The 23,413-nt window shown below is 46.1% G+C and overlaps 1 protein-coding gene across 3 annotated transcripts in view; it reads left to right on the forward strand.

The window, feature by feature from the left end:
• Nucleotides 1–23,413, forward strand: part of Loxhd1 (lipoxygenase homology PLAT domains 1) — a 150,660-nt gene that overhangs the window by 14,368 nt on the left and 112,879 nt on the right. For all 3 annotated transcript variants that reach the window (XM_055622789.1, XM_055622790.1, XM_055622791.1), the window contains exon 5: nucleotides 15,645–15,743. In XM_055622789.1, the coding sequence (XP_055478764.1) occupies nucleotides 15,645–15,743 (99 nt within the window). The remainder of the gene's footprint in view (nucleotides 1–15,644; nucleotides 15,744–23,413) is intronic.

Consider the following 23,413-nt stretch of genomic DNA (forward strand, 5'->3'; position numbering starts at 1 on the left):
TCCTCATCTTAGTCTTGCTTCTGCCACATGACAGTCTAGGGTAGCGCTGTGGGGAGAGAAGCTTCTGGAAGCTCCCACATTAAGAAAGAACGGCTGCAGCTCGGAGTTCCTGCCACTTCCCGTGAGAGCCAGTTGCAGACCCTGCTGGCCCCAGCCTCACTCACTCACATTCCATCTTTAAGGGTTTCACCTTCTTCAGCCACCATGTGCGTTAGCCACCATCTTCCTCACTGGCTTTGTAATAGCCTTGTAAGCTTGTCTGAAGCACGAAGGCATAGCACTTCGGTAAAGAAACACCACTCTTTAGAGCCAGAAATACAGCTGACACCAGTACACAGCAATGTGCGTGTATCTCTTTAGAGACCCCTACAGATTCCATCTGAAGAGATAGCACTGAACAGATTCCATCTGAAGAGATAGCACTGACTCTTCCGAAAGTACAGAAAGCAACGCAGGCGTGTGCTCAGACGCACGCACACCATCTCTCATCTACCTATCTATCAGAGACAGACAGACAGACAGACAGAGAGTGAGAGAGAGGGGCTCTCACATTTGGCTTGTCAGCACCTTTTGCCATTGTTGATAAAGCGTCTGAAAACCTGGGAGCATGGATCAAATTACTGCTCAGCTGTGCTGGGTCCACACCCAGGGCAAGTGAGACTTAGACTTATATCATGTTGCAATTCTATAATGAAGCCTGAGCAATCCCCAGGCCGTTTTGGATGGTAGTTGCAACATTTTTGCATCCCATCCTGCAGTGTTGAGAGTCCCAATTTCCCTGCATCATGACCAATGCTTATCGTTTTGAAAATAGTATCCAGTAGGCCCAAATTTGTACCTCTTTCTGGTTCTGGTTTGCATTTTACATTTTAACATTTCATTTCGATTCAAATCCTTTGCTCATGTTTTAGATATCAAAGTGGTTTGATTTTTCTTCTTGTTGCGTTTTAGGAGTTCTTTATTTTTTGTAAATATTAACCTCTAATCAGATATAATATTTATAAATACTACTCTTCCATCCACAGAGTTGCCTTTCACTCTTGAAAACTGCCTGTATAAGTGAAGCTTATTTCTGTTCTATCCTGTTGGTCAGTGTGCTCATTCCCCAGTCAGTACACTCCTGTTATATTAAGCTTTGAAATCAGAAAGTGTGACACCTGCACTTTTGTTCTTCTTTTTCAACATTGTTTTGTCTACTCAGTATCTCTTTGTAGCCCACTTCTCTTGATTCATTCTGCATGGTCATTAAATGCTCTTAACAATGAACGGCATCAGGATTCTGTTCACCTGGAGAAAAGGCAGCAGCTGCTGCTCTCCAAGTTTTCAGTTCCTGCCCAGGATTCAAGGTCACTGGAGAAACATTCTGTATTCTCCTATCACATCCGTACGTGAACCAGCACCAGTGGGTCCTCTTGCTTGCTGGCTTCCCCCGCATTGCAATAATATAGTCCAGGCAGTCATCACAGGCAATTAAGCAGTTCAGGCACACGTGGAGCTTGCACAGGGACTTGGCAGCCATCTCCATGATTGTCTCCCACTTAGAGAGGGTACCAGGGGGACCTGGCATCTCCTGGAACTTATGAAAGTCTGGCAGCCACCTCTCCAGCATATTTGCATTTATTATCCCTGGGAACCCAGGCTTAGCCATTCAGCTGCTTCAGAGGCGCTGTGAATTTTCTGTCTTTCCATCTGCCTCTTGGCATCCCTTTCATTATCATGAATGCTTGACTCTCTTCCTGGAAGGTTTCTGGTGTCTTGTCTGGAACAGCCCTCTTACAACCTAGAATCAGAGGGGCAGAGCAGCCATGGAGCCATCTCCACACCTATGGAAGCCCTGGGCCTGAAGCCAAGTTTAGTCTCCCACACTCTGAGACACAGCATCCTCCTTAGCAGCTGCCAAAGCAAGCCTCCAGGGCTGACAGCGTGGGATGCAACTCCCAGGTGTTTAGATACGGATAAATAGCTAAGAAACACCAGACTGCAGGGATGGCTGCTTGCCTCTTTGACTCTAAGGACCAAATAAGTTTCAAATCTCTCTCTCTCTCTCTCTCTCTCAGCTTGGGCCATTCCAAGAGTAACACTAGGGTGTCTTCCCGCCCACTCCCCACCATCTCCCACCTCAACTGATTCCTAAGGTCTTATTTGAACATGAGCTGGCAATAGGTTTGTGTATATGGGTTATGTGTGATGTTTCACTCATAAGGCAGCAACAGACAGGCTCTAAGAGCTCTCTTCTGGGAGGCAGAGCTCTGGGGTCTTCTACCACATTTCCACCACTGTGACTTTGGGTAAGTCATTTCTGCCTCCTTACCTTACCAGGAAGCCATACTAGATGTCCCTTGAGGTCCTATAATATGTTGATTTTCTCTCATGCTGTCTTTCTGGTCTGTCCCAGGCTTCTCATTCACCAATTTCACCTACTTCTTCTGTGATGTTGTCGTTTCTGGTGTGACATTCTTGGGCACAGAACCTACCCTCAGTCGATAAGTCTGATGCAGAGTTACAAAGGCCAAGATTGCAGGTCCAACAGGCCCTCCCTGACCCAGGGATACTCAGGACACATTCTTGAGGCTGAGATGGGGTGTGGGGTAATGCTGAGAGAGGCAATGTAGAGACGTCTGAGGTTAATAAGGTTTGACAAGACAGTGGTACCTCTGTGGGTAGATTTGGGGTGGCCCAGCATTGGGTCTCATAGAGTTTGCCTTAGTAGTCTTGACAGCACGAGCAAGACCTGTGTAGGGCTTCCCTTGCCTGCATTTCTTACTGCCAGAATGTGGTTACTTTTAGCTTCTGGCCACAGCCTAGGTCCAACCTACAAAGTCGGACCTACACTCTGAGAAGTAGAGACAATTGTGTCACTTAACCTAGTGCCCATCCCGCACTACAACCCTTCAGGGGAAGCTCTGCTATCTGAGCATGGGACAGGCCTCTGAGACACAGAGTCACATTCTACTCAGGCTGTGAATCAGTTCAATGCCCAGGCGGTGGGAACCCATGCTTAGCTCACGAACGTGTGATACCCGGACCCTGTCATGAGTGGAGGGAGAAGACCCTTGTATCCAGAGGACCCAGGCTTGCCCCTCCCCTGACTCCCAGCTGGTACCTGTTCCCTAGGCTTTGTTAGGAGCAAATCTTCTAATCTTTGTTGGATTAATAGTAGGAACAGCTGCTATTGTGCTGTATGTGCTGGAAGTCTTGCCACATGCTTCACAGAGACCAGGGAAGAGTTCTCTCAAGACGCACACAAGCTTTCCTCATAGATGGAAGGGGGGGCATCATTTTTATCAGAACTTCCAGTCTAGTTCCTCCCCCCACTTTTGTTATGCTCAACAGAGCTGTAAGTATGGAGGCTGAAAGTGGCCCAGGCTCTCAGGACAGGTAGAAATGGATTGTGTTGGTTCTCACTGTCACCATCTCTTTCTGGCTTTTCACAGAGTAACTAGGTTATAACAGCATTTCAGCCTGTGCTATGCTATGCCATGATTATACCCTAAGCTAGATTTGCACAAGGTTTCAGTAAGGCCCCGTTAGGTATGGTTCCCAGTATGTATCTGCTGAGAGGACAGACTAAGCAGGGAATGTGGCATTCTGCGCATGTGTTTTTCTGCCATCTCTAAGCTCCCAGAATAAGGACTCATGAGACTCAAAATATTATTTATAAATACCTAGGCCATATAGGTAGGCTCTTCTCTGACTAGCTCATAACTTAATAATCCATTTTTACTAACCTACATTCTGTCACATGGCTGGTTACCTGTGCTCAGGAACCACCTATTTGTCCTCCTCACATCTTACCAGCTGAATCTCCTGTGCCTGGTTCTATCCCAGAATCCCTCTGCCTGCCCAATGTTCCACCTTCTATTTCCTGCCTCAGCTATAGGCCATGTTTTTTTTTTTTTTTTTTTTTTTTTTAATTGACAGGTGTTTGCATCCATGCAATACACAAGAGGTTCCTTCTACAATAGGGTATCTGCACGTTATTTTGGCCAGCAGTGGATCGTGACTTTCCAGAGGACTGCGTGGCACCTACACCTATGCCACATCATGGTTGCTAGGTGACTGATGCAAAGCAACAACCGTGAGGCTCTGCCAAGGAAACCAGTAGTTATGCCCTCTCTCGGGTTCTTCTGGATACCACTGAATGATTAAGCAATTGTACTGGGTACCAGAGAATAATACCATAGAGTAAATGAATTATTACTTTTGAGATCTAAGGCACATCTTTTAAGGCCAGAAGGCACATGAAATGAATGTTCGTCCCAAGTTCTGGCTCTGGCTTTCCAAAGCCAGTAGCAGTGAGACCTGGGGCTCCTCTCCCATACATGTCTCCTCTGTGGAATGGCTGGACCAGGTGCTCTGGAGTTCAGTAGGTACAGAGTACGGGTGAGTGTAGGGCAGGAAGAGATTGCCTTTGGTGCTTCTCTTCTGCTGTAACCACTTCTCCCTCGTTTCTGTACTAGCAGGAGCAGACGCTTGAGCGCTGTACTGTTCTCACTTGGGTGCTGTTTTTTGAACCTGAAATGTCCCCAGTAGGCTCACCTTTTGAATGCTTGTTCCCCATCTGATGTTGCTGTTTTAGGAGGTAAGGCCAGGCTGGCAGAGGCGGATCACTAGAGCAGGGCTTTGGAAGGTCATAGCTGGCCTCTCTCTGGCTCACTGTGATGTGAACGGCCTCCATCACAGGGTCCTACCTCAGTGTACTCAGCTGCGCTGCGAACCCTTGGGTACAGTGAACCTGGGTAAACCCTCTTCCCTGATGCTGTTTCTGTTAGGCCTTGTGGCCACAGGGATTCAGAAGTCACTAATATGGAGGGAGCATCAGTTTCTGTCTAAGGTCATGTGGGGACCTGAGCATGAAGCCTGGGGGTGGCGGGGGCCTTGGCACCCCAGTGTCTCCCCTCACCAACACTTAGAACCCTTCTGGTTCTTGTGATTGAGGCCCAGTCTGCAGCTGGTGGCCCCTCAGAAAAGGACTATCAGCGCCACCATCCCTTCCTGGATCCAGGCAGACTAAAGACAACTGTGGACGGGCTCTCGGCCTCCACAACATCTGGAGTCTGCAGAGAGAGTCTCTCTTCCCTGCTTTCTTCCTTCTCACTGACATTTCCTCTTCACCTAACTTGCTTGCCAGGGCTCTGCTGGCTGTGGGTGCTGCTTGAGGGTGTATGTCATTCCTGTAACCCTGTGGAGGGGCTCCAGTCCCACAACGACAGGGAAAGGGTGGGGGTTGGGGCGGATGGGTGGGAGGGGCAGGCCCGAAGCAGTCACCTTCCCTGACCTCACTCGCCGCCCACCCCATCTGCTCCTACCTAGCATTGCAGAAAATCCGTCTCCGGAAAGAGTGGGAAGAGGGAACCGCTCACAAAGAGGCTCTGCTGAGGCATAAAAGAGAATTTTAGGACTAAAAGGGATTTTTTATCTACTCCTCCTCCACTTTACAGAAGGGAAAATGGAAACCCAGGGGAGCCAAGCAACCTGCTGTTGGTCACACAGCTTGACGGCGGGGCAGAGCGGGAGCCCTGGGCTCTCGATGCTGGGATGCTGGCTCGCCTTGCTCTTAATCACATTCATTCAGTGACTCGTTTTGCTATTCCTATGCACCAAATCCTGCGCTCACGGTGGATGTGTGTAACTCTCTCTCTCTCCAAGCTAAGAGGCTTAGAGGACAGAGTCAATAGCCACAGTGCAGAAAAGAAAACTAATATACTTTAAGTGGGCGTGGCTTAGGCTAATAGCATGGTGGAAGTAGAATCAGAAGGACTTCACGGAGGAGGTGGAGCTCAGGCTGAATTCGTGGTGGGAAGGAGTTGGCTAGGCCCTCCGCAGAGTGAGGGTCCACGGGGAAACAATGGGCTGTTAGCTGTATCTCTTCTATACTCTCCGGTCCCAGCATCACCTAGGCCTCTGCTCTTACCAGGACCACAGCCAGCTACAGGCTCCTTCAGATAAGCAACCAGAACCTTTGGAGAAGACATGGAACTATAGGTTTCCTCCAAACTTGGTTATTTTGTTGTTTTGTTTTGAGACAGGGTTTCCCTGTGTAGCTTTGGCTGTCCTGGTACATGCTTTGTAGACCAGGCTGGCCCTGAACTCAGATCAGCCTGCCTCTGCCTCCCGAGTGCTGGGATTAAAAGTATGTGTCACCGCCCAAAGGTTATTTTGATTTTTTAAATGGATATTTTGAAAACAAACCTTTCATTTATGGAAATAGAATATTTTTTGTCTCACATTGTGTGCCCAAGAAAACAGGAACTTTTGGTCAGGCTCTGCTTTGGCCCTAACCCCATGTGGGTGCCCAGTCCAGTACCACTGGCTTCTTGGTAGTCCTCCTCTGGATTCCAGGTGAGCATTAGAGGAGCCCAGTGAGTCTCAGAAAGGTGCCTACTTCTTGGGTGCTGGAAGTCTACCCCTTGGCTTTTGAGTCTCCCCTTCTTCCACCCTCCAGTCCTCAATCCTCCCTCCAGCCTCCTGGAGATCTTTGGTGTCAAAGCCAACACAAAGCACAGGAAGTTGGCAGAGATGCTCAAGGGTTTCTTTCAAAACAGAGGCTAGGGCTACAGCATTGACAGTAGGTGGCTTTATTCTTTATTTCCAATGACAGGGGGGAAAAATGGCCTACAAACTCAAACTACAGAAAAATATGCAAAAAAAAAAAAAAACAAAAACAAACAAAAAAAAAAAAAACCCCAAAGCATTTCCTAATCTTATTATCCAAAGATAGTAGTAGGCAATTTTTCCTTGGCACTTACTCATGACAGGCATAATTCTTACAAAAAAAAAAAAAAAAAAGGAAAGTATTCATCTGTTTAACATCTGTCTATCTATTTACATATAATCTATCTATCATCTATCTATTATCTATCTATCTATCTATTATCTATCTATCTATCATCTATCTGTCATCTATTATTTATCTATCTATCATCTATCTATTATCTATCTATTATCTATTATCTATCTATCTATCTATCAATCATCTATCTATCTATCATAAAGTACATTTGATATGCACAGTGGCCTATAAGGAAGGTGTTATTACTACCCCACTCACAGGCGGTGCTTCTCGGAGAATAGCAGAGATGTTTCTATCAGAGCACGTGCCGCAGTGCAGCACTGCTCAGTAAACATGGACCCGGAGTGAGCCATTGCCAGAAACCAGTGCCTGCGCAAGACTGCTGTGGCATCACACCCTTGCGAATTTCCTTCCTGTTCTTCCCCCCCAAATTTTGGATTTATAAGTGTATTAAACATAACATATTGATTTATTCTCAGATCTGTAACCATGTTTTGACTCAACGCTGCTGTGCCGTGTAGTCATTTTGGATGTTAATAATAAACTCAGAGTCACCAATAATGCACTGGTGTCCCATCATGGACAAAAATCAATAAAGCACCTCCCCACTGATATCACTTGACCAGGAGCAGGCTCAGATTTGAATTCTCTACTTGGCTCTCCTCGTATCTTTCACTGTCCCTGCCTGTCTCTTGCATGGGTCTGAACCTGTCAGACACTTGCCCAAATGCTGTCTTATCTGTCCCTGTATGTCTGTGTCTGCATGTCCGTCCCTAACAAAGGATCTTTCTCTTTATTGAACAGCACAGAAAGCATCACATGGAGAAGCATTGAGGAACACTTTACCAATATCTTTAAAGTTTTACAAGGGATTACATTGTTGCCTCTAACTGACCACAACTGACCCAGATAACAAAACAAACCAATGCTATCAACCGATGTCCATATATTGTGTTCAACAGTGAATATTATTCATTCTATAAAAATGCTTCCAACCTACTTCCAACCAATATTTGCTATTTGCAACAAAAAATCATAACACATGTATGTATGTACATATATGTAAAATATAACATGCACACGTCAAGGGCATGGAAGGGTGCATAGTTTAAGATTATAGCTATGCCTTTGCTTAGGTTTTAAAGGCCAATTACATAGGAAATCCAAGGAAAGTAAGATTTTTTTGTTACCTTGTTCTCTTGAAGACAGGTTAAACAAATGGGCTGAGCACACTATGGAATAACAGCCTTAGAGTCTTAAGGGAACTCAAGGTCGACTATTAACTTGGCTGTAGGTCCAGCAAAAGTTGCGGTCTCTTAGAATAGAGATGTTTGTATCCTAACGCCACAGTACAGCATTGCCTAATCTAACCATTATTTTAAGCAGCTACAGAGTAGCCCGTGTGTAGAATGACATCACAGCTCACCCTTCAGTCTCCTGGCTTGGACATTTTAGTATTGTTAAGAATGCTGTGCTTGCTTTACGCACACTGGACAGAACCATCCCTTTCCTGTAAACTGTTACGAGCAGAGCTCACACAGCTCGTCTCACAGTTTACACATGTCCAGGCTCCTGCATGTAGGAGTGTCAATCACTTGACTCTGAGAAAAGCTGAGAAAAGTTCTAGTTTCTCTTGCCACTGGTGAGCAGTGTCTGGGAAGAGAAACCGTAGCAACGTAGAGAAGTCTGGGACAAGTGGGTGGGGTTCCTGAGGGAGGACGTGTGTGTATGTGTGTGTGTGTGTGCGCGCGCGCGCGCGCGTGCGCGCGCGTGCGCTCAGAGCAGCGGGTATGGGAACAAGGGCCAGTGGCCACCAAGGGACATGTAGAGAGAGCTCCGCAGAGCTTGCTTGTGAGCCAGTGGAGGTGGGGAGAGCAAGGTGAACTGTGAGGAACGGAGGCTTCTACACTGTGTTCTAACGCCACAGCGCTGCATTGGTAACAATACAGTATATGTTAACAGCTTATTGGGAAAATATGCTATGTATTTATAGAGCTAAGGAGGGGGTAGATGATTGTTCACGAACAACTATTAAAGGCCAAGTGATATTTTAGTCATTTATTTAACGTGAGTTTGTGTGTACTGGTACATGTATGTGGGTGCACGTGTATGTGGACATCAAAGGGTCCCTTATTGGCTTGGTGCTTGCCAGCGAGGCTAGGCCAGATAGCTGGTAATCCCCATAGATCCAGCCAGCTTTGTCTCCCAAGCGATGGATTATAAGCACATACCACCACGCTAGTTCTTTTACATGGGTTCTGAGGGCTAAACTCAGCTCCTTATGCATGCAAGACAAGCATTTTATTGATTGAGCCATCTCTCCCTCTCCCAAGGGATGCTTCAATGCATTGCCAACCAGGCTGTGGTGAGCTTAAACCCAGAGCCTGTGTTTGACCATGCAAGTGCCAGTGGGCGCCACGGACACCAGGAGTTCAGGAGTGGGTGCAGTGTGGACTCTGAAAGAGTTGGTGTGTGAGCTGGTACGGCATGTGGGAGCCTGCTTGTTCAGATCCCTTGAGTTCCAGTTTAGGCCTAACCCTTTCTCAAGTATGAGCTTGGTCAAGTTTCTTGACCTCCTTTCTCCTCATCAGTCAGATGTGCCACCGTAGCAATTATGGTCTATAGAGTTACTTTCTTGGACTGTGACAAAATACTTGGCAGAAACAACTTAAGGGAGGAAGGATTTATTTTGTCTCACAGTTTGAGAGGACACGTTCCGTCATGGTGGGGAAGGCATAGCTGTAGGCAGCCCTGTGGCTTTGGGAGACTACAGTAGCTGCTTGTCATAGGTCACTGCCAGGGAAACAGATGGCTTGGGCCAGAACTGAGACCAAGTTACAGCTCTCTAGCCTTACTGCTACAGCCTTACATATTCCAGCTAGGGTCAGCCAGGTAGGCCCCACGTCCAGAAGGTCCTACCACCCCTCGAAATAGCTGGGCCCAATTGTTGAAATAAAGGAGCCCATGGGGGACGTTCCGCAGACCACAGCAGGGTCCGCTGCTGTGAGGAGTGAGGTTATAGGTGTGACCAGCCCTCAAAGATCCTCGGCATGAAGAGGCTCTTGTTTGGATATATCTACTAGCAAGGATGCAAAGGCCATTCTGAGGAAAACAGAAAACACTATTCGCAGACTGCAAGAGAGAGTGAGAGAGTAGAGAAGGGCATTGTGGGGAAACACAAAGAAAGAGCCCTGGGTCTCTGAACACAGGAGTTGCCAATGCATACCGGAGGCCGTTGGGGATAGAGGGAGAAGACGGCTGGACCTACTAGCGATGGGAGATGCTGGGGCAGGTTCAGGGTCAGGGAGAAGGGTCTCTGGGCCGAATTCTAGGGCCTGTGGCCAGCTGCGGCACTGCTGCCAGTCCACCTAGTTTCCCTGACCCGCGCAGGGTGGAGTAGCCTTGTCTAGCTGGGAGAGAACATCAGCACCTTCCAGGGAGCCTTCCACACCCCCACCCCCACCCCATCTCTCCCCCTGCGTTTTTCATGTCCTCCCCCGCACCGCCTGTGAATTCTCCCTTCCAGCGCCTCAGCTAGTGCGAGCTACAGGGTGGGGTGAAAATGACACCAGCAGCTTCCCCAGCTTCGCCGCAGCCCCAACGGCTGGGGCTCCGGTCCATATACACGTGTTTGGGGATGCTTGGAGGGGAGAGAAAGGCACAGTTGACTTTTGGCTATTTCTAAAACAACAACAGTTAACCACGTACAGGCCTCCAGCCTAGGCTTAGTCGGTGTTGGTGTGAGACATTCTTTTTTTTTTTTTTTTTCCTGGGGCCACGAGGCTCAGACAGGGGCATGCACTAAACATGCAGTGGGGTCGTGCCCAGCAGCCTCTCCAAGTTCACCTGTACTTACACACCAAGATTTGGGGAACCAGCTCCTCATCCCCGAGCCTTCCCCTCCGCCAGGGCGCTCTCCGGAGACGTTTTGTGTCGCTGCTGTGTGCTGACTGTTCCAGACAGTGCAGGGGAGGCTGCGGGGGTGGCTGGCACACCAGGCTTAGCTGCCAGGGCCTGCCAGCTTCTGCCTTTTTGGGAAGCCCACACAGGTGCTTCCGCTGGCCTTCAGGGACAGATTTCCTGTTGGCAGGGTGGCAGCCCTCGTACCTCTGCCTCCAGCCTGCAGAGAGGAAACAGGGCAAGGCCGTGTGCATCCACGGAGCAGGACAAGAGGCCTGGGAGGTACAAGCAGACCCTCACTCCCCAGCACAGCTTGGCTGCGGTAGCTTTGGAAGGCACTATGCACTATTTCAAGGCGGGCTCTGCCTCCCTCCTTGTGTGTTGTTCAGAGTAACGCTCGAATTAATTTGGCCTTTCTGAACTTACACTGACCTTTAGCGAAGGAAGGCTGTTGCTGTGGTAAGGTTGCTGGCCTAAGATATATTCCCCTGCTCAACTTTTTCAGGAGACATAGATTTGTGTGCTCAATACAATTGTCCAACAGATGGCGCCAGAGTGTCTTGAGGCAAGGATTCTTATTTGCACAAAGCTCCTGGAAGGGCTTATGGTAACCCTGCTGAAAGGACGGAGTCAGTTTCGGTAGAATTTTACAAGTAGCACACCAAATGGGCAAATCACAAGCCAATTCTAGAGCTGGCTCAGGCGGTTCCCACAGCCTGCGCCACGCTCACTCTCCTTCTTCAATTTGACACCCCCCCCCCCACACTCTTTCTATCTCTGCTCGGCACTACCTCTGAGCCAAGGCAGGGATGAAGGGCAGGGTGTGTGTGGAGTGAGGTGCACCGGTGCTGAGTGCTTGTGTCATCCTGCATTTCCAGACTTAGCCTCCACTGCATGCTGCACGGTGTGGGCAGAGAGAGCTGGCCCCGAACTGCCCTCACCCCGGGGACATGCTCCACCCCTTCAGAGAAAGGAGATAGTCCCCAGTCTCCAGAGCCCTAGGAGGCGCGGTCACCAGTCACCGGTTAAAACACTTGTTATCCAGTGGGGACAGCCCACTTTGTGACGCGACAGCTCTGCTCTCACCTGAGGACTGAGTGCCTGACACAGACACACACAGACCTGGGAACACACTATATCCCCAAGCCAAACCCAGCTGCCACCTGTTTGTGTGGGCAAATCATGACTTATATATGTTTTTAAATAATTGAAGCCAAAGGACAAATATTACTCATGGTATACAAAATTCTGGGGTTCCAATGAGGCATCAGTAAGGAAAACTTAACTGGGACCCGGTTGTACTCATTTTGTTCATGTAGTATGGTCTTTTTAAAGAGCTTCCTTGAGGTCTAGCATACACCTGTCCACTTGGCGTAGTTTGAGTGCTTGGGGAAAGGAAGGCCTATGGTCACTACTGCAGCACACTGACCGTTTCTGTCCTCCAGAAAGTTCTTCATGCTCCTTTATGAGCAGGTCTCCTCACCCATCCCTGGTCAGAAGCATATGGTTGCGTCTGTGCCGTAGCAGCAGGGTTGAGTCGTTGTAACAGAGATGGAATATGTCCTAACTGGCACATGCCAAGTATCCTGACCCCACTTGGGGCGGGGGAGGCCATATGCATCTTGGAAGAACCTCGGGCCCGAAGGCAGGAGACGGTGACACTTCACAGCTGCACGACCTGGGCAGGTCACCGCGCACTCTGAAGCTCTGGTGTCCTTGTCTGTAAGCTACGATGTCAGTGGTACCTGCCTTTCCTGTATCATAAGACCAACCTCCGGATCACACGACTTCAAAGACGTGCAAGTGCTTTGTAAGCTGCAAAGTCCCACATGCATGCTTAGTACCACTCATCCGAGAGAGCAGGTCACCATGGCGTTGGCATGGATGTGACCTTCTCCCCTGGGGATCCTCTTTCATCCCTTTCTTCATAACATCTTTCTCCCGGCTTCGCCATTTCCTCCTGACCTTTGGGCAGGGTTTCTTCAGGCCTTCTATGTCCCTCCCCTTCATTCTGGACAATTTCATGTTGTCAGGTTGCCAGGTCCTCCATCCAAGGCTGACAACATTTGGCCATCTTATTGATGAGTGGATCTTGGGATGAATTCTACATACAAAAGCTCATGTGTGTTAGTTATTTTTGACTCTTCAGTGACAAATTACAAGGCAGAACTAAAAAAAAAAAAAAAACAAAACTTATGGGAAGAAGAGCCTACTGGCTCCAGGATCAGGGTGTTTCAGCCCATCACAGCCGGGAAGGGCATCACGGAGTGGCTGGGTGCTGGTGGGAAGCTCTTTCCACAGAGCTGACCGGAAAGCAGAGAGCTTGGGTTAGGACCACAAGCAGGTCGCTGAAGGCCTCTCCCCAGAGACACACTTCTGCAACACAGTGCAGTCTCATATATAACCTCCTCCAAAACAGCACTAGAATTTAGGGACCAAAATGTGACGCAGTAGGGGGCATTTCATGTTCAAACATAGCGCCACCTGGGGGCACATCCGCCCGTGGAGGGAGGCTCCCCTTGCCACACTGGTTGGTCTTGCTCAGACTTGCTCAACTGTGTGGTACATAGTAACTGCTTAGGTGTCTCTAGGGGTGAAGGACTCACCCAAAGGGCTCTCCATTCCTTTGCTGCATTTTTTTTTCTCTTCAAAAAACTTGAAGAGTTAAAATGCCCTCCTTATGATCTGGCCCAGTCATGTCAAGTCTGTGTCCTGGAATGACTCGGAACAAACTTTCTACAAATGCCTCCCTATGTCTCTTTTCCTACCTCTGCTCCACAATGCCTGTGAACTCCCACTGACGCTCCTTACTGTGAGGTGCTTGGAAACAGCCACCTTGTCATGGCCAGCTGCAGTAACCTGCAATCTTGCTATCACTAAGCAGGGTCTTTCTTGCCTTGTGGCAAAGGTGGTATGAGATGCCCCCCCATAGATTCAGGCATTTGAATACTGGCCCCCAACTAGTGGAGTTGTTTGGGGAGGCTTAGGAGGTGTGGACTTGTTAGAGGTATTACGTCACTGGAGACAGGCTTTGAGAATGTAAGGATTTGTGTCCTTTCGAGTTTGCTCTCTTTGCTTCCTGCTTGTGGTTTGAGCTGTTTCTGCCTCTTGCTGCCATGATTCCATGCCATGATGGACTCTGATCCTTCTGGAACCATAGGCTCCCTGCTCCCTCCACTCCCACCAATTCTTTCTTCTCTAAGTTGCCTTGGTCATGGTGTTTAGTGCCTCTGAAACTTGGAGGTGATGAGAACAGAATCAATTGGCTTTGACTAAAGCCTTACTTACAAACCACATGACCTAGAATCCCCTCATGGAAGGTGCTTTAACCCACTCTCCAGGCAGCTCGAGGCCCAAGTGTCAAGCCAGTTCCCATAGGCTCACTGGGCCTGGTGTCTTCTGAAGGGCTCTGGTTCCAGCTGCTATGTCAAGGTGTATACATGATTGAGAAAGCAGAGGTAGATTCTGGCAATGACTGTTCCTCCCAGAGCCCTCAGTTGCCGACCTCAGGATCAGAGGAGTCCTGTCTCTTACTCTGTGGGCCTCACTGAGTGAGGATTGTGGAGTGGAAACACCATCTATTACAAGCATCATGTTTCCACTGGCAAAGACCGACTGCCGTGCACTGGAGGGAGAAGGGTGCCCTCTGTGTGCCCCTTTCAGATTCTGTGGTACATGGCTTCTCCAGGCTGATCCTGTGCCACAGAGAATTCTGGAGGTGGGAAATGGGCAGGCGTAGAATCTTCTCCTTAGTTCTTTGCTCTCAACAACTTCTGTGGGACTTCAAGCTTCAGGGAACTGGGTTCAGTTTGCATTCCAACACACAGCCCGAAGGTTTAGCAGTGCGCTAGGGGACGTGGAAGGGGGCGAAGAAAGTGGGTAGAGGGAGGAGGAAAGACATCTTGAATATATCCCCTTTTCTAAGTTTCAGAGGCAATGAGAGACTTACTTTCAGGCAATGATAGACAGGATAAGGCAGGTGGTGGCAAAACTTGATGTCATCACACCGATGTCAGCAGAGCTGGAGAAGACAGAGGACAAATACCTTCAGAGGCTGGAGGTGGGGGGCAGGGATAGAACTAGGGAGGAGGTGGGCAGAAGGGCCAGCTGTCTGGCCCTTGCCTAGAATAACCAGTTTTCAATCAGCTTAGCAAACGGGGCAGGAAGAGAACAAAAAAGCCATGAAGGAAGGAAAAAAAGGAAAGGAGAATTGTCTCAGCCATCTGAGAAAACCTGAAAGAGTCTCCTCGCCCTAACCATACATACTGTCTTCTGGCCTTTATTCCCTACCTTAAGGCAAGACCTGGCCAGAGCTCAGCCCTGTCAAGTGCGTTTTAACCCTGCCCTATTTGAGGCCATGACTGAGGCTGTGTTTGGGGTTACAATGAATTGATTTTTGTCTAGTGAATGTGGCAATGACGCAGGAAGCAGAGGTTGGTCTTTTAACATGTATTTTGCCTGCCACTGATGATGATTTTAGTTTCGTTTTTGTGCTGCCTATGGCCTCGATACATACAAATTTTATTTTCATCTGCAGAATTCAGTCACTCCAGTGAACTTCAGCATTGTTATACAGTGTGGAAAATGGACAGAAAAATCTGATAGGTGTGTAGAGGACCCAGTTAGAGTCATTTCAGTAGTTGAGGGAGATATGATGGTAGATGTTGGTTCGGGGTGGCCATTTGGGAGTATGTTAGATGAAAACAGAAAGTCTCTTTTACCTCTGACTTGAGTATTACACAGAGCTTAGTGATGGCCTTTTGAAGCCAACCGTAAGTGACTTTTTTCTTGGGCTGTTATTGACAGTGATGACAGTGACAGTAATGCTGATAACTCATTATCCTCTGGGCATCTGTGGGAAGGATGGATGCTTTGGTAGCTGTGTATGTGCCTGTGGTTTTCTCTTCTCGGATTTCTAATGAGGCAAGATTTTCTCTGTTCTTGTTCCCAGGAAACAAGTATGAAATCAAGGTGTACACTGGTGACGTGCTGGGAGCAGGGACAGATGCTGATGTCTTCATCAATATCTTTGGAGAGTATGGAGACACAGGTAATGGGTTTGAATCCTTTTCTCACAAGCCATGCCTAGCACTGCTCCCTAGAACAGCTGTTTCTTATAATCCCAGCTGAGGAAGGCAGCTCCAGCCCCTCCCGTGCGCTGGTCCTTCTGTTTAGCAGCTCTCTTCTCATGCTGTGATTTGCCATGGTTAGCCTCAAACGCAGGGTATCTACTTTGTGTGGTCGAATGTATATGTGTGTGTGTGTGTGTGTGTGTGTGTGATAGGTTTTCAAAACGTGCTCTCTCTGTGTGTATGTGTGGTTTTTAGAACGATGATAAGCCTGGATTTGGGCTGATTAAAATTGTATCCAAAACCATGAAAAAAACCCCAAATTTCACATCCCTAGGAGCTCACTCTCACTTAATTTCTTTATTGCCTTAACTGTCATAAGCTCTGTGCTTATGTGGACTGCATTGGGGCATAATGTAAGTCATCGTAGTGGCGTGGGATAAAGTGGGGTGTGACGGAGGGATGGGCGGGATTAACCTGGCCTCACAGGTGAAGCGGCAGCTGCACACAGACACAGCTGCAGGCACTGAGAGGGAGTGCTGGTCACAGGTGGAGACAGGCGTTTTTCTGTCACTTCTGTCAATTTGGTGGGAAAACACAGGAGCCAGAAAAGTTACAGACACATGTAAATTTGGGGTAGAATACATCAAATAATTCAACATGTATTTCTGAATGAAAAAAAAGGAAACTCCTCAGGTACCAGGCATGAAGGAAAGACTCAAAACCAAAGTATTAGCTGTGTGCACTGATCCTGTGGCTCCTCTAAGGAGGGCTGTCATTCTCGTCGATCTAGAAGACAGGTTTGTAGGCTCCCTGGGGGCCAGAAAATGAGACATAGGGCCTGAATGAGGCAAGAAATTGAAATTAGAACCACACATGAAGTCAGGAGCCCTGGAGAAACTTCCGTGGAAACGCAGACCAATGGCTCACAGGCAGAGTCGCTGCATCCCTGCAATGGCTAAAAATTAAACACAGATCAACTGCAGACCTATGCTGTGTGGAGCTTGAAGTCTGATTGTTACGCTACGTGTGTGATTTCATAGTCCCTCTCTCCTCACACAAGAATATTGGTTCGAGTTGGATGTGGTGGCGCATGCCTTTAATCAGCACTCAGGAGGCAGAGGCAGGTTGATCTCTGTGAGTTCTAGGCCAGCCTGGTCTACACAGTGAGCTCTTGATCAGTCAGGGCTCTATAACAGATCCTGTCTCAAAACACAAAACAACAACAAAACCATAGCAAAAACCTTTAGCACTGTGCAAAAACCTTTCCAAGATTGCATAAGATTCCCACAAATGAAGTCTTAGAGTGAGTTTATTTTCCAAAACTCTAAAACACTTAAGGATGTGATCCACCATGATGAAGCTGTAATCCACACAACAACCAGAATGAAATTCCCAGGCTTTTCAGATAATGGAGGGGTGCGGGAGAACCTATAACTTAAAATTTAAAAAACTGTTAACAGCATGAAAGAAGGAATTGAAAAGGTTACAGCACCATTAAAAACAGCACATTCGAAAAAAGAACCAAACCAAAACACAGGAAATGAAAAGATGGCTACCAAAGATGAGCACCTGGCAGGTGAGCTAAACAAAGCAACTAAGGATGCTGAAGAGAGAATTAATGAACTGTGAGCCTTTGGGCAAACCCTCAGGTGGCACACAGAGAGAAAGGGCTGGGAAGGAAACATGAGAAGCCATGAGAGTGGGGGAGGAAGGGAAATCTGGTAGAAGTTGGGTAAGAGTTCCAGAAGCAGAGAATGTTGGAAGAAATATTCAAATAGATAATGGCCAGAAGTTTTATTTTTTTAAAAAGGTCTGAATTGTCAGTTTAAAGTAGCTAAAAGACTCATAGACTAGAGTTTATGAAGGAATCTATATTACTGTGTAAAACCAAAGTCAAAGAGAAAGCTCTGAGAGGAAGCAGGTTTGGCGGGTCACTTTGTGAAAATTCCACCAGACAAATGAATCGCTGCTGTCATCAACAGTTGTAACAGAGGTTATAAATTCATGTAACCACACCTTTAATATTCTCGGCAAGAATGCATGTCAACCATACATTCCATAAGTTATTTCAGGCGAGGGGGGAAATTAACAAGTTTTTATTCTAGCAAAGAGAATGGATATGTGTCCTACACCCGTGCTTAAATAGCCACTAGAATGTACTTTTGGGTGTGGTGTATTGTACCTATAAATTTCAGCACTTGGGAGACCAAAGCAATAGAAACAAGAGTTTGAGGTTATCCTGGGCTACATATTGAGTTCAAGGCCAGTCTACCTTACATATGAAGGAAGACTCTGCCCCTCTTTTACACACAAAAGTGAACAAAACATTGATAGCCATGTAACATATCTCAGCAAGAATCAACCGTAAAACATAACAGCAACCAACACAAGGGACAAGAAGAAATATTTACCCAAAATTTAAGATCGATATTTGAGAAGAAAATTGGCTAAAGCATTACGTAGACTTTGTCTATTATTCATCTCTCCACCTCCAGAGGAGTTAAACTGTGAACCGCAGATTTTACTAAGCTACATGTGAGTATTAAAATTATAAAAGTAAATACCCAAAGCAGAAATATATAATCTATAAGTGAATAGAATGAATAAAAGAGAATAATGAGCCAAGCATTCAGTATCTCCAAAAGAAACAATGAGAAGACATAACTGACAGCAAAGATAAATACATTGGTTATCTCAAGAGCAGGGAAAACCTGTTACTGAAGAGTAGGCAGTCTTGCCAGGAGCACTTAGAATCCCAGAACTTCAAAGGAGGCACAGGAGAATCTGAGTTTGAAGCCAACCTAAGCTGTTAACATGATTTACTTTCATAAAAGATTGTCTCATGTTATATTAAAAATAAATAAATCCAGCGTAAGCATATAAAAGGAGAAATTTGAAATGAATCAAGCAGCATTAAGTACTCTGGAAAAATCTCACCAAGAAGCTGGACCAACACTATCCATATCCATCATGTAAAGATGGACACTATGCATCATATATTCCATATCCATCAAGGTCAAGATGTAGGCAAACTACTTTGTTAGAAGTAAAGAAAGGTATGCTACTGACACCACCATCACCATCACGATACTACATCATCATCACTACCATCATCTTCATCATCGGACATATAATTTGAAACAAAATATGTTGCAGGACACTAACAGTGCTGACAGCAGATGTGGAAGCCTCGATATCTGCCTCATTTTAGGTATCTGGGCAGGAGGCAGCCAAGATGGCAGACTCTGGAGAGGGATATTGACCTAGGGACTGGGGATCTCAGCGCTGCCTCACTGGAGAAGCATTTTCTCTGTCCTGGAGTTGGAGTCTCATAAAAATTGACCTGGAAGAATCTTGATCACCAGTCCCAGCTCTCTGTGTTAGCATTCATACTTGTAAAGCACAAGGTTCTCCCTTGGCATGGTAAAAAGCGGTGGTCCACGCCCTGTGGATGCCACTCCGTGTCATAGCCTGGCCCTTCATCTCAGCATCCTGTAAGGTTTGACTGTCTCGAGGGCTTGCAGAAGCCAGGTTCCAACACTAAAGCAATGAGAACACCAATTAAAAATTAACCAGCAAGTCAGAACCACAAGTTGTTTATGTAAAAATCTACCAAATGTTTAAGAGATAGTTCATGTCCATCCTCTATAAATCATTTCAAAGAAAAGAAAAAGCTAGTGCATCTAGTTCATTTAATGAATTTGATGAAAATGTCAGGCAGGTAAGATTAAGAGAGAAATATACAGGTTACATTCTTTTATGAAGGAAAAAAACCCAAACCTAAATAAGATATTAGCACACTAAATTTGTTAGTAAATATATAGATAAATAATAAGAATGTCCTGTTCTACTAGATTTATTCCAGGAAGTCAACAGCAATTTAACATTAGTTAATCTATTTATTGATTTTTATCACAGTAGTATATTGCAAAAGAAAAAAAACCAGAATTATCATAGATATATTTGGGCTAATTATGGCTTGTATTCATCACAATACTAGGAAGCTAAGGCCAGAAAAAAAAGACAAGAAAAAGAAATGAAAACTTTAGAGTGAGGTATCCCAGAATCAGAAAGACACACAGGGTATACACTTCCTCATAAGTGGATATTAGACATATAATATAGGATAAACATACTAAAATCTGTACACCTAAAGAAATTAATCAAAAAGGAGGACTCTGGCTAAGATGCTCAGTTCTCATTCAGAAAGGCCAAGAGGATGGATATCAGAAGAGGGAGAAAACAGGGAACAGGACAGGAGCCTACCACACAGGGCCTCTGAAAGGCTCTACCATTAAGAATATCAAAGCAGATGCTGAGAATTATAGCCAAACTTTGGGCAGAGTGCAAGGAATCTTATGAAAGAAATGGGTAAGACCTGGAGAGGACAGGAACCCCATAAGGAGAGCATAAGAACCAAAAAATCTGGGCACAGGGGTCTTTCCTGAGACTGACACTCCAACCAAGGACTATGCATGGAGATAACCTAGAACCCCTGCACAGATGTAGCTCATGGCAGTTCAGTGTCCAAGTGGGTTCCATAGTAATGGGAACAGGAAATGTCTCTGACATGAACTGATTGGCTTGCTCTTTGATCACCTCCCCCTGAGGGAGGAGCATCCTTACCAGGCCACAGAGGAAGGCAATGCAGATGAGGCCTGATAGACTAGAATCAGAAGGAAGGGGAGGAAGACCTCCCTTATCAGTGGACTGGGGAAGGAGTATGGTTGGAGAAGAGGAAGGGAGGGTGGGATTGGGAAGGGAGGAGAGAGGAAGCTACAGGTGGGAAACAAAGTGAATAAACTGTAATTAATAAAAATATAAAGAAAAAGAGAAGAAAAAAAAGAATTTCAGACACAAAAGAAATGAAAGCTTTAATAATTGATAATACAAGAATAAATGTTTTTCTCTTTTCCTTTCCCTCTCCTTACTTCCCGTCCCCTTCCCTTCCCTCCTCACCATTTTCCCTGCCCTTTCATCCCTTCCTTTCTCTCCTCTTCCCTTTGTTTTTCCATTGTCTCATTTTTCTCTCTTTCCCTTTCTGTCTCTCACCCCTCCTCTCCCTCGCCCTCTCTCCCTCCCTCTGCCTGCTCTTTCTTTCTGTAGGCCTTCTGCTATAATAGTGATGCTACTGCCACAGCCATCTGAATGCTGGGATTATAGATATGACGTACAACGAGCCATTAACAAGCTTTTCATTTTCATAAACAGTATCACCTATCAAATACAGGAGGATTTGTATAGGTTAAAAATCACCAGAACCAACAAAAATAAAGTTTACTAAAGATAATAGATTAAAGATAAATTTTAAAAATTATTAAAACAACAAATAATTTAAATGTTTAGTGTAAAAACATACTATTTACATTAGAAATTAGTACATAAGAATGACGTTAAAGAAAGAGCTTTCTGGGAATACAGGGTTTTGAATGGCACAACAATATACAAATAAACGAAGCGATGTACCCATGGATGAGAAAAGATTCAAATTTACTAAGATGCTAATTTTCCTTGGTTCTTTTTTATAAAAGTGATGCTATTGCAGTCAAATTCCTAAAAGCCAACAACCAAAGCTTAGGGGGCTATCCAGATGTTGAACCATAAAGAACTATATGTTGTCAACATAATTTTGAGGAATGAAAACAGTATGAACAGGGCCGAGAGATGACTCAGCAGATAAAGGTACCTGCTGCCAAACAGGACATCCTGCGCTCTGACCCTGGGACCGCAGGGTGGGAAAGAAGACCTGACCCCTTCAAGTTTTCCTCTGACAGCCACATGTGCATGCTTCCCCACATACAGAACAAGTAGCTGTAATAAGTAAAAATGGATAGAAAATAGTAGGAACAATAATAATCACGTGAGATACTTGCCCTGACAGAAATTAAGACGGTGTTGGTATTTTCAAAATTTTAAACTACGTTTATTCAGTTTGTTTAGTGTGTGTGTGTGTGTGTGTGTGAGTAACACATGCACCAAGGCATAGGTGTGGAGGTGGGAGGACAGCTTCTGTGAGTTGCTTCTTGTTTCCCATTGTGTGTGTCCCAGGAACTGAACTCAGGTTGCCCAACTTAGCAGCAAATGGCCTTATGAATGGAGCCATCTCATCAGCCAGTCACAGGTCTTCAAAAACTAGAACAGTGTGGTATCAGAAGAAGGGCAAATAACATTACCCAACAGAGCAGAAGAAAGAACTGTCTAGCCATCTGAGAAAAGATGAAACTAGATTCTTATTTTTCACAATGTACAGAAATAACTTCCCAATGAGCTAAAGACGTAAATGTGAAATTTATCAGGATTCTTGAAAGGAATTTTGAGACAGTGTTCTTAATTTTAATTTAGATAGGCAATTTATGAGAAGCACACACAAACATTTACACAAGTACTCACATGCACACACGTTTGCACACACCCACACATGCACACACCCCACAGAAAATAAACAACAGAATAGTCTAAGAAAAATTTAAAAGATAGAAGGAGGCCTGCCCTTTTCTGAAGGAAAACAGAGATGGAGTGAATGGGGAGGCAAGATAGGGAAATTAAAAATGGAGCAAAAGATATTAGAATATATAATATGTATTATATACTCTGTGCGATTTAGGCAATGTGCCTCAGTCATTTTTATTCTAATATTTTTCGCCCATATATTGCTGGTGGGAATTAGCAGGGTGTAGGCATTCTGGAGAAAAGTGTTGCCTGACAAGCTGAAGATGAGCACACAGCAGGTGAACAACTGTCCACGTGCCTGTGTGTGCAGAGGAAGGGCTCGGAGCTGTCATCTCAGTGATGTTTGCGATGGTAAGGTCAGTAACAGCTTGAACGCAGAACGGCGCTGCCATCACTTGGCTCTGACAGGGCGGCTAAAGAACAAACGGTCACCAGCACCCACAGGGCACTCTCAACAGAGTCTGGGGAGGTGGGAAGATACTCCACAAGGGCCCGTGGTGATGTCAGCAATCCCAGCAGCGCTGGCAGTGCTGGTGCCTGTGTGGTGTGGAGGAAGGTAGCAGATCTCACACACAGACACCTAGAGACACAGTCACTGTTGACAGCCCCACAGTGAAGATGAAGGACTTGAGGTAGAGAGATCCGCACCTATGCCCTCGTTTACATAGAAATAGGAAATGGCCACAAGTGGCCTATGTCTCATGGAGATCTAGGTGTGAGGGGGAGGGCAGGAGGGGCCAACAGGGAAGCCTAGGCATGTCTACTAGGTTTGTTTCCTTAAAAAAAAAATAAGTGAAAGGCCTTGGGGCAGGAGGGATGGCTCAGGGCTCAAGAGTACTTGGTGCTCTCGCAGAGGACCTGAGTTCTAGTCCCAGCACCCATGTGGTTGCTTACAACCCAGTTCCACAGGCCGTAGCACTCTCTTCTGGCTCCCTTGGGCCCCAGCCACACACGAAGCGAACTTACATACGTGCAGGCCAAACACTCACACACATGAAATGAGAACAAATAAATGTTTTGTAGAAACATGAAGGAGCTGAAGCAAACTAGAGAAAATGTTAGCAACTGCCCTGTCCCTCACATCTGGGTGGTGGTACCTGAATACTGGTAACTTTTTTCTGTCTTTCTGGGTGTCAAAATGTCAATTTAGAAAAGAGAAACCATGGAAAGATTTGAGCCAAAAGTTGATGCTTTGATG

This window comes from Psammomys obesus, unplaced genomic scaffold (genome assembly GCF_907164565.1).
Source record: "Psammomys obesus unplaced genomic scaffold, mPsaObe1.curated_primary_1811, whole genome shotgun sequence".
Taxonomy (NCBI): Eukaryota; Metazoa; Chordata; class Mammalia; order Rodentia; family Muridae; genus Psammomys; species Psammomys obesus.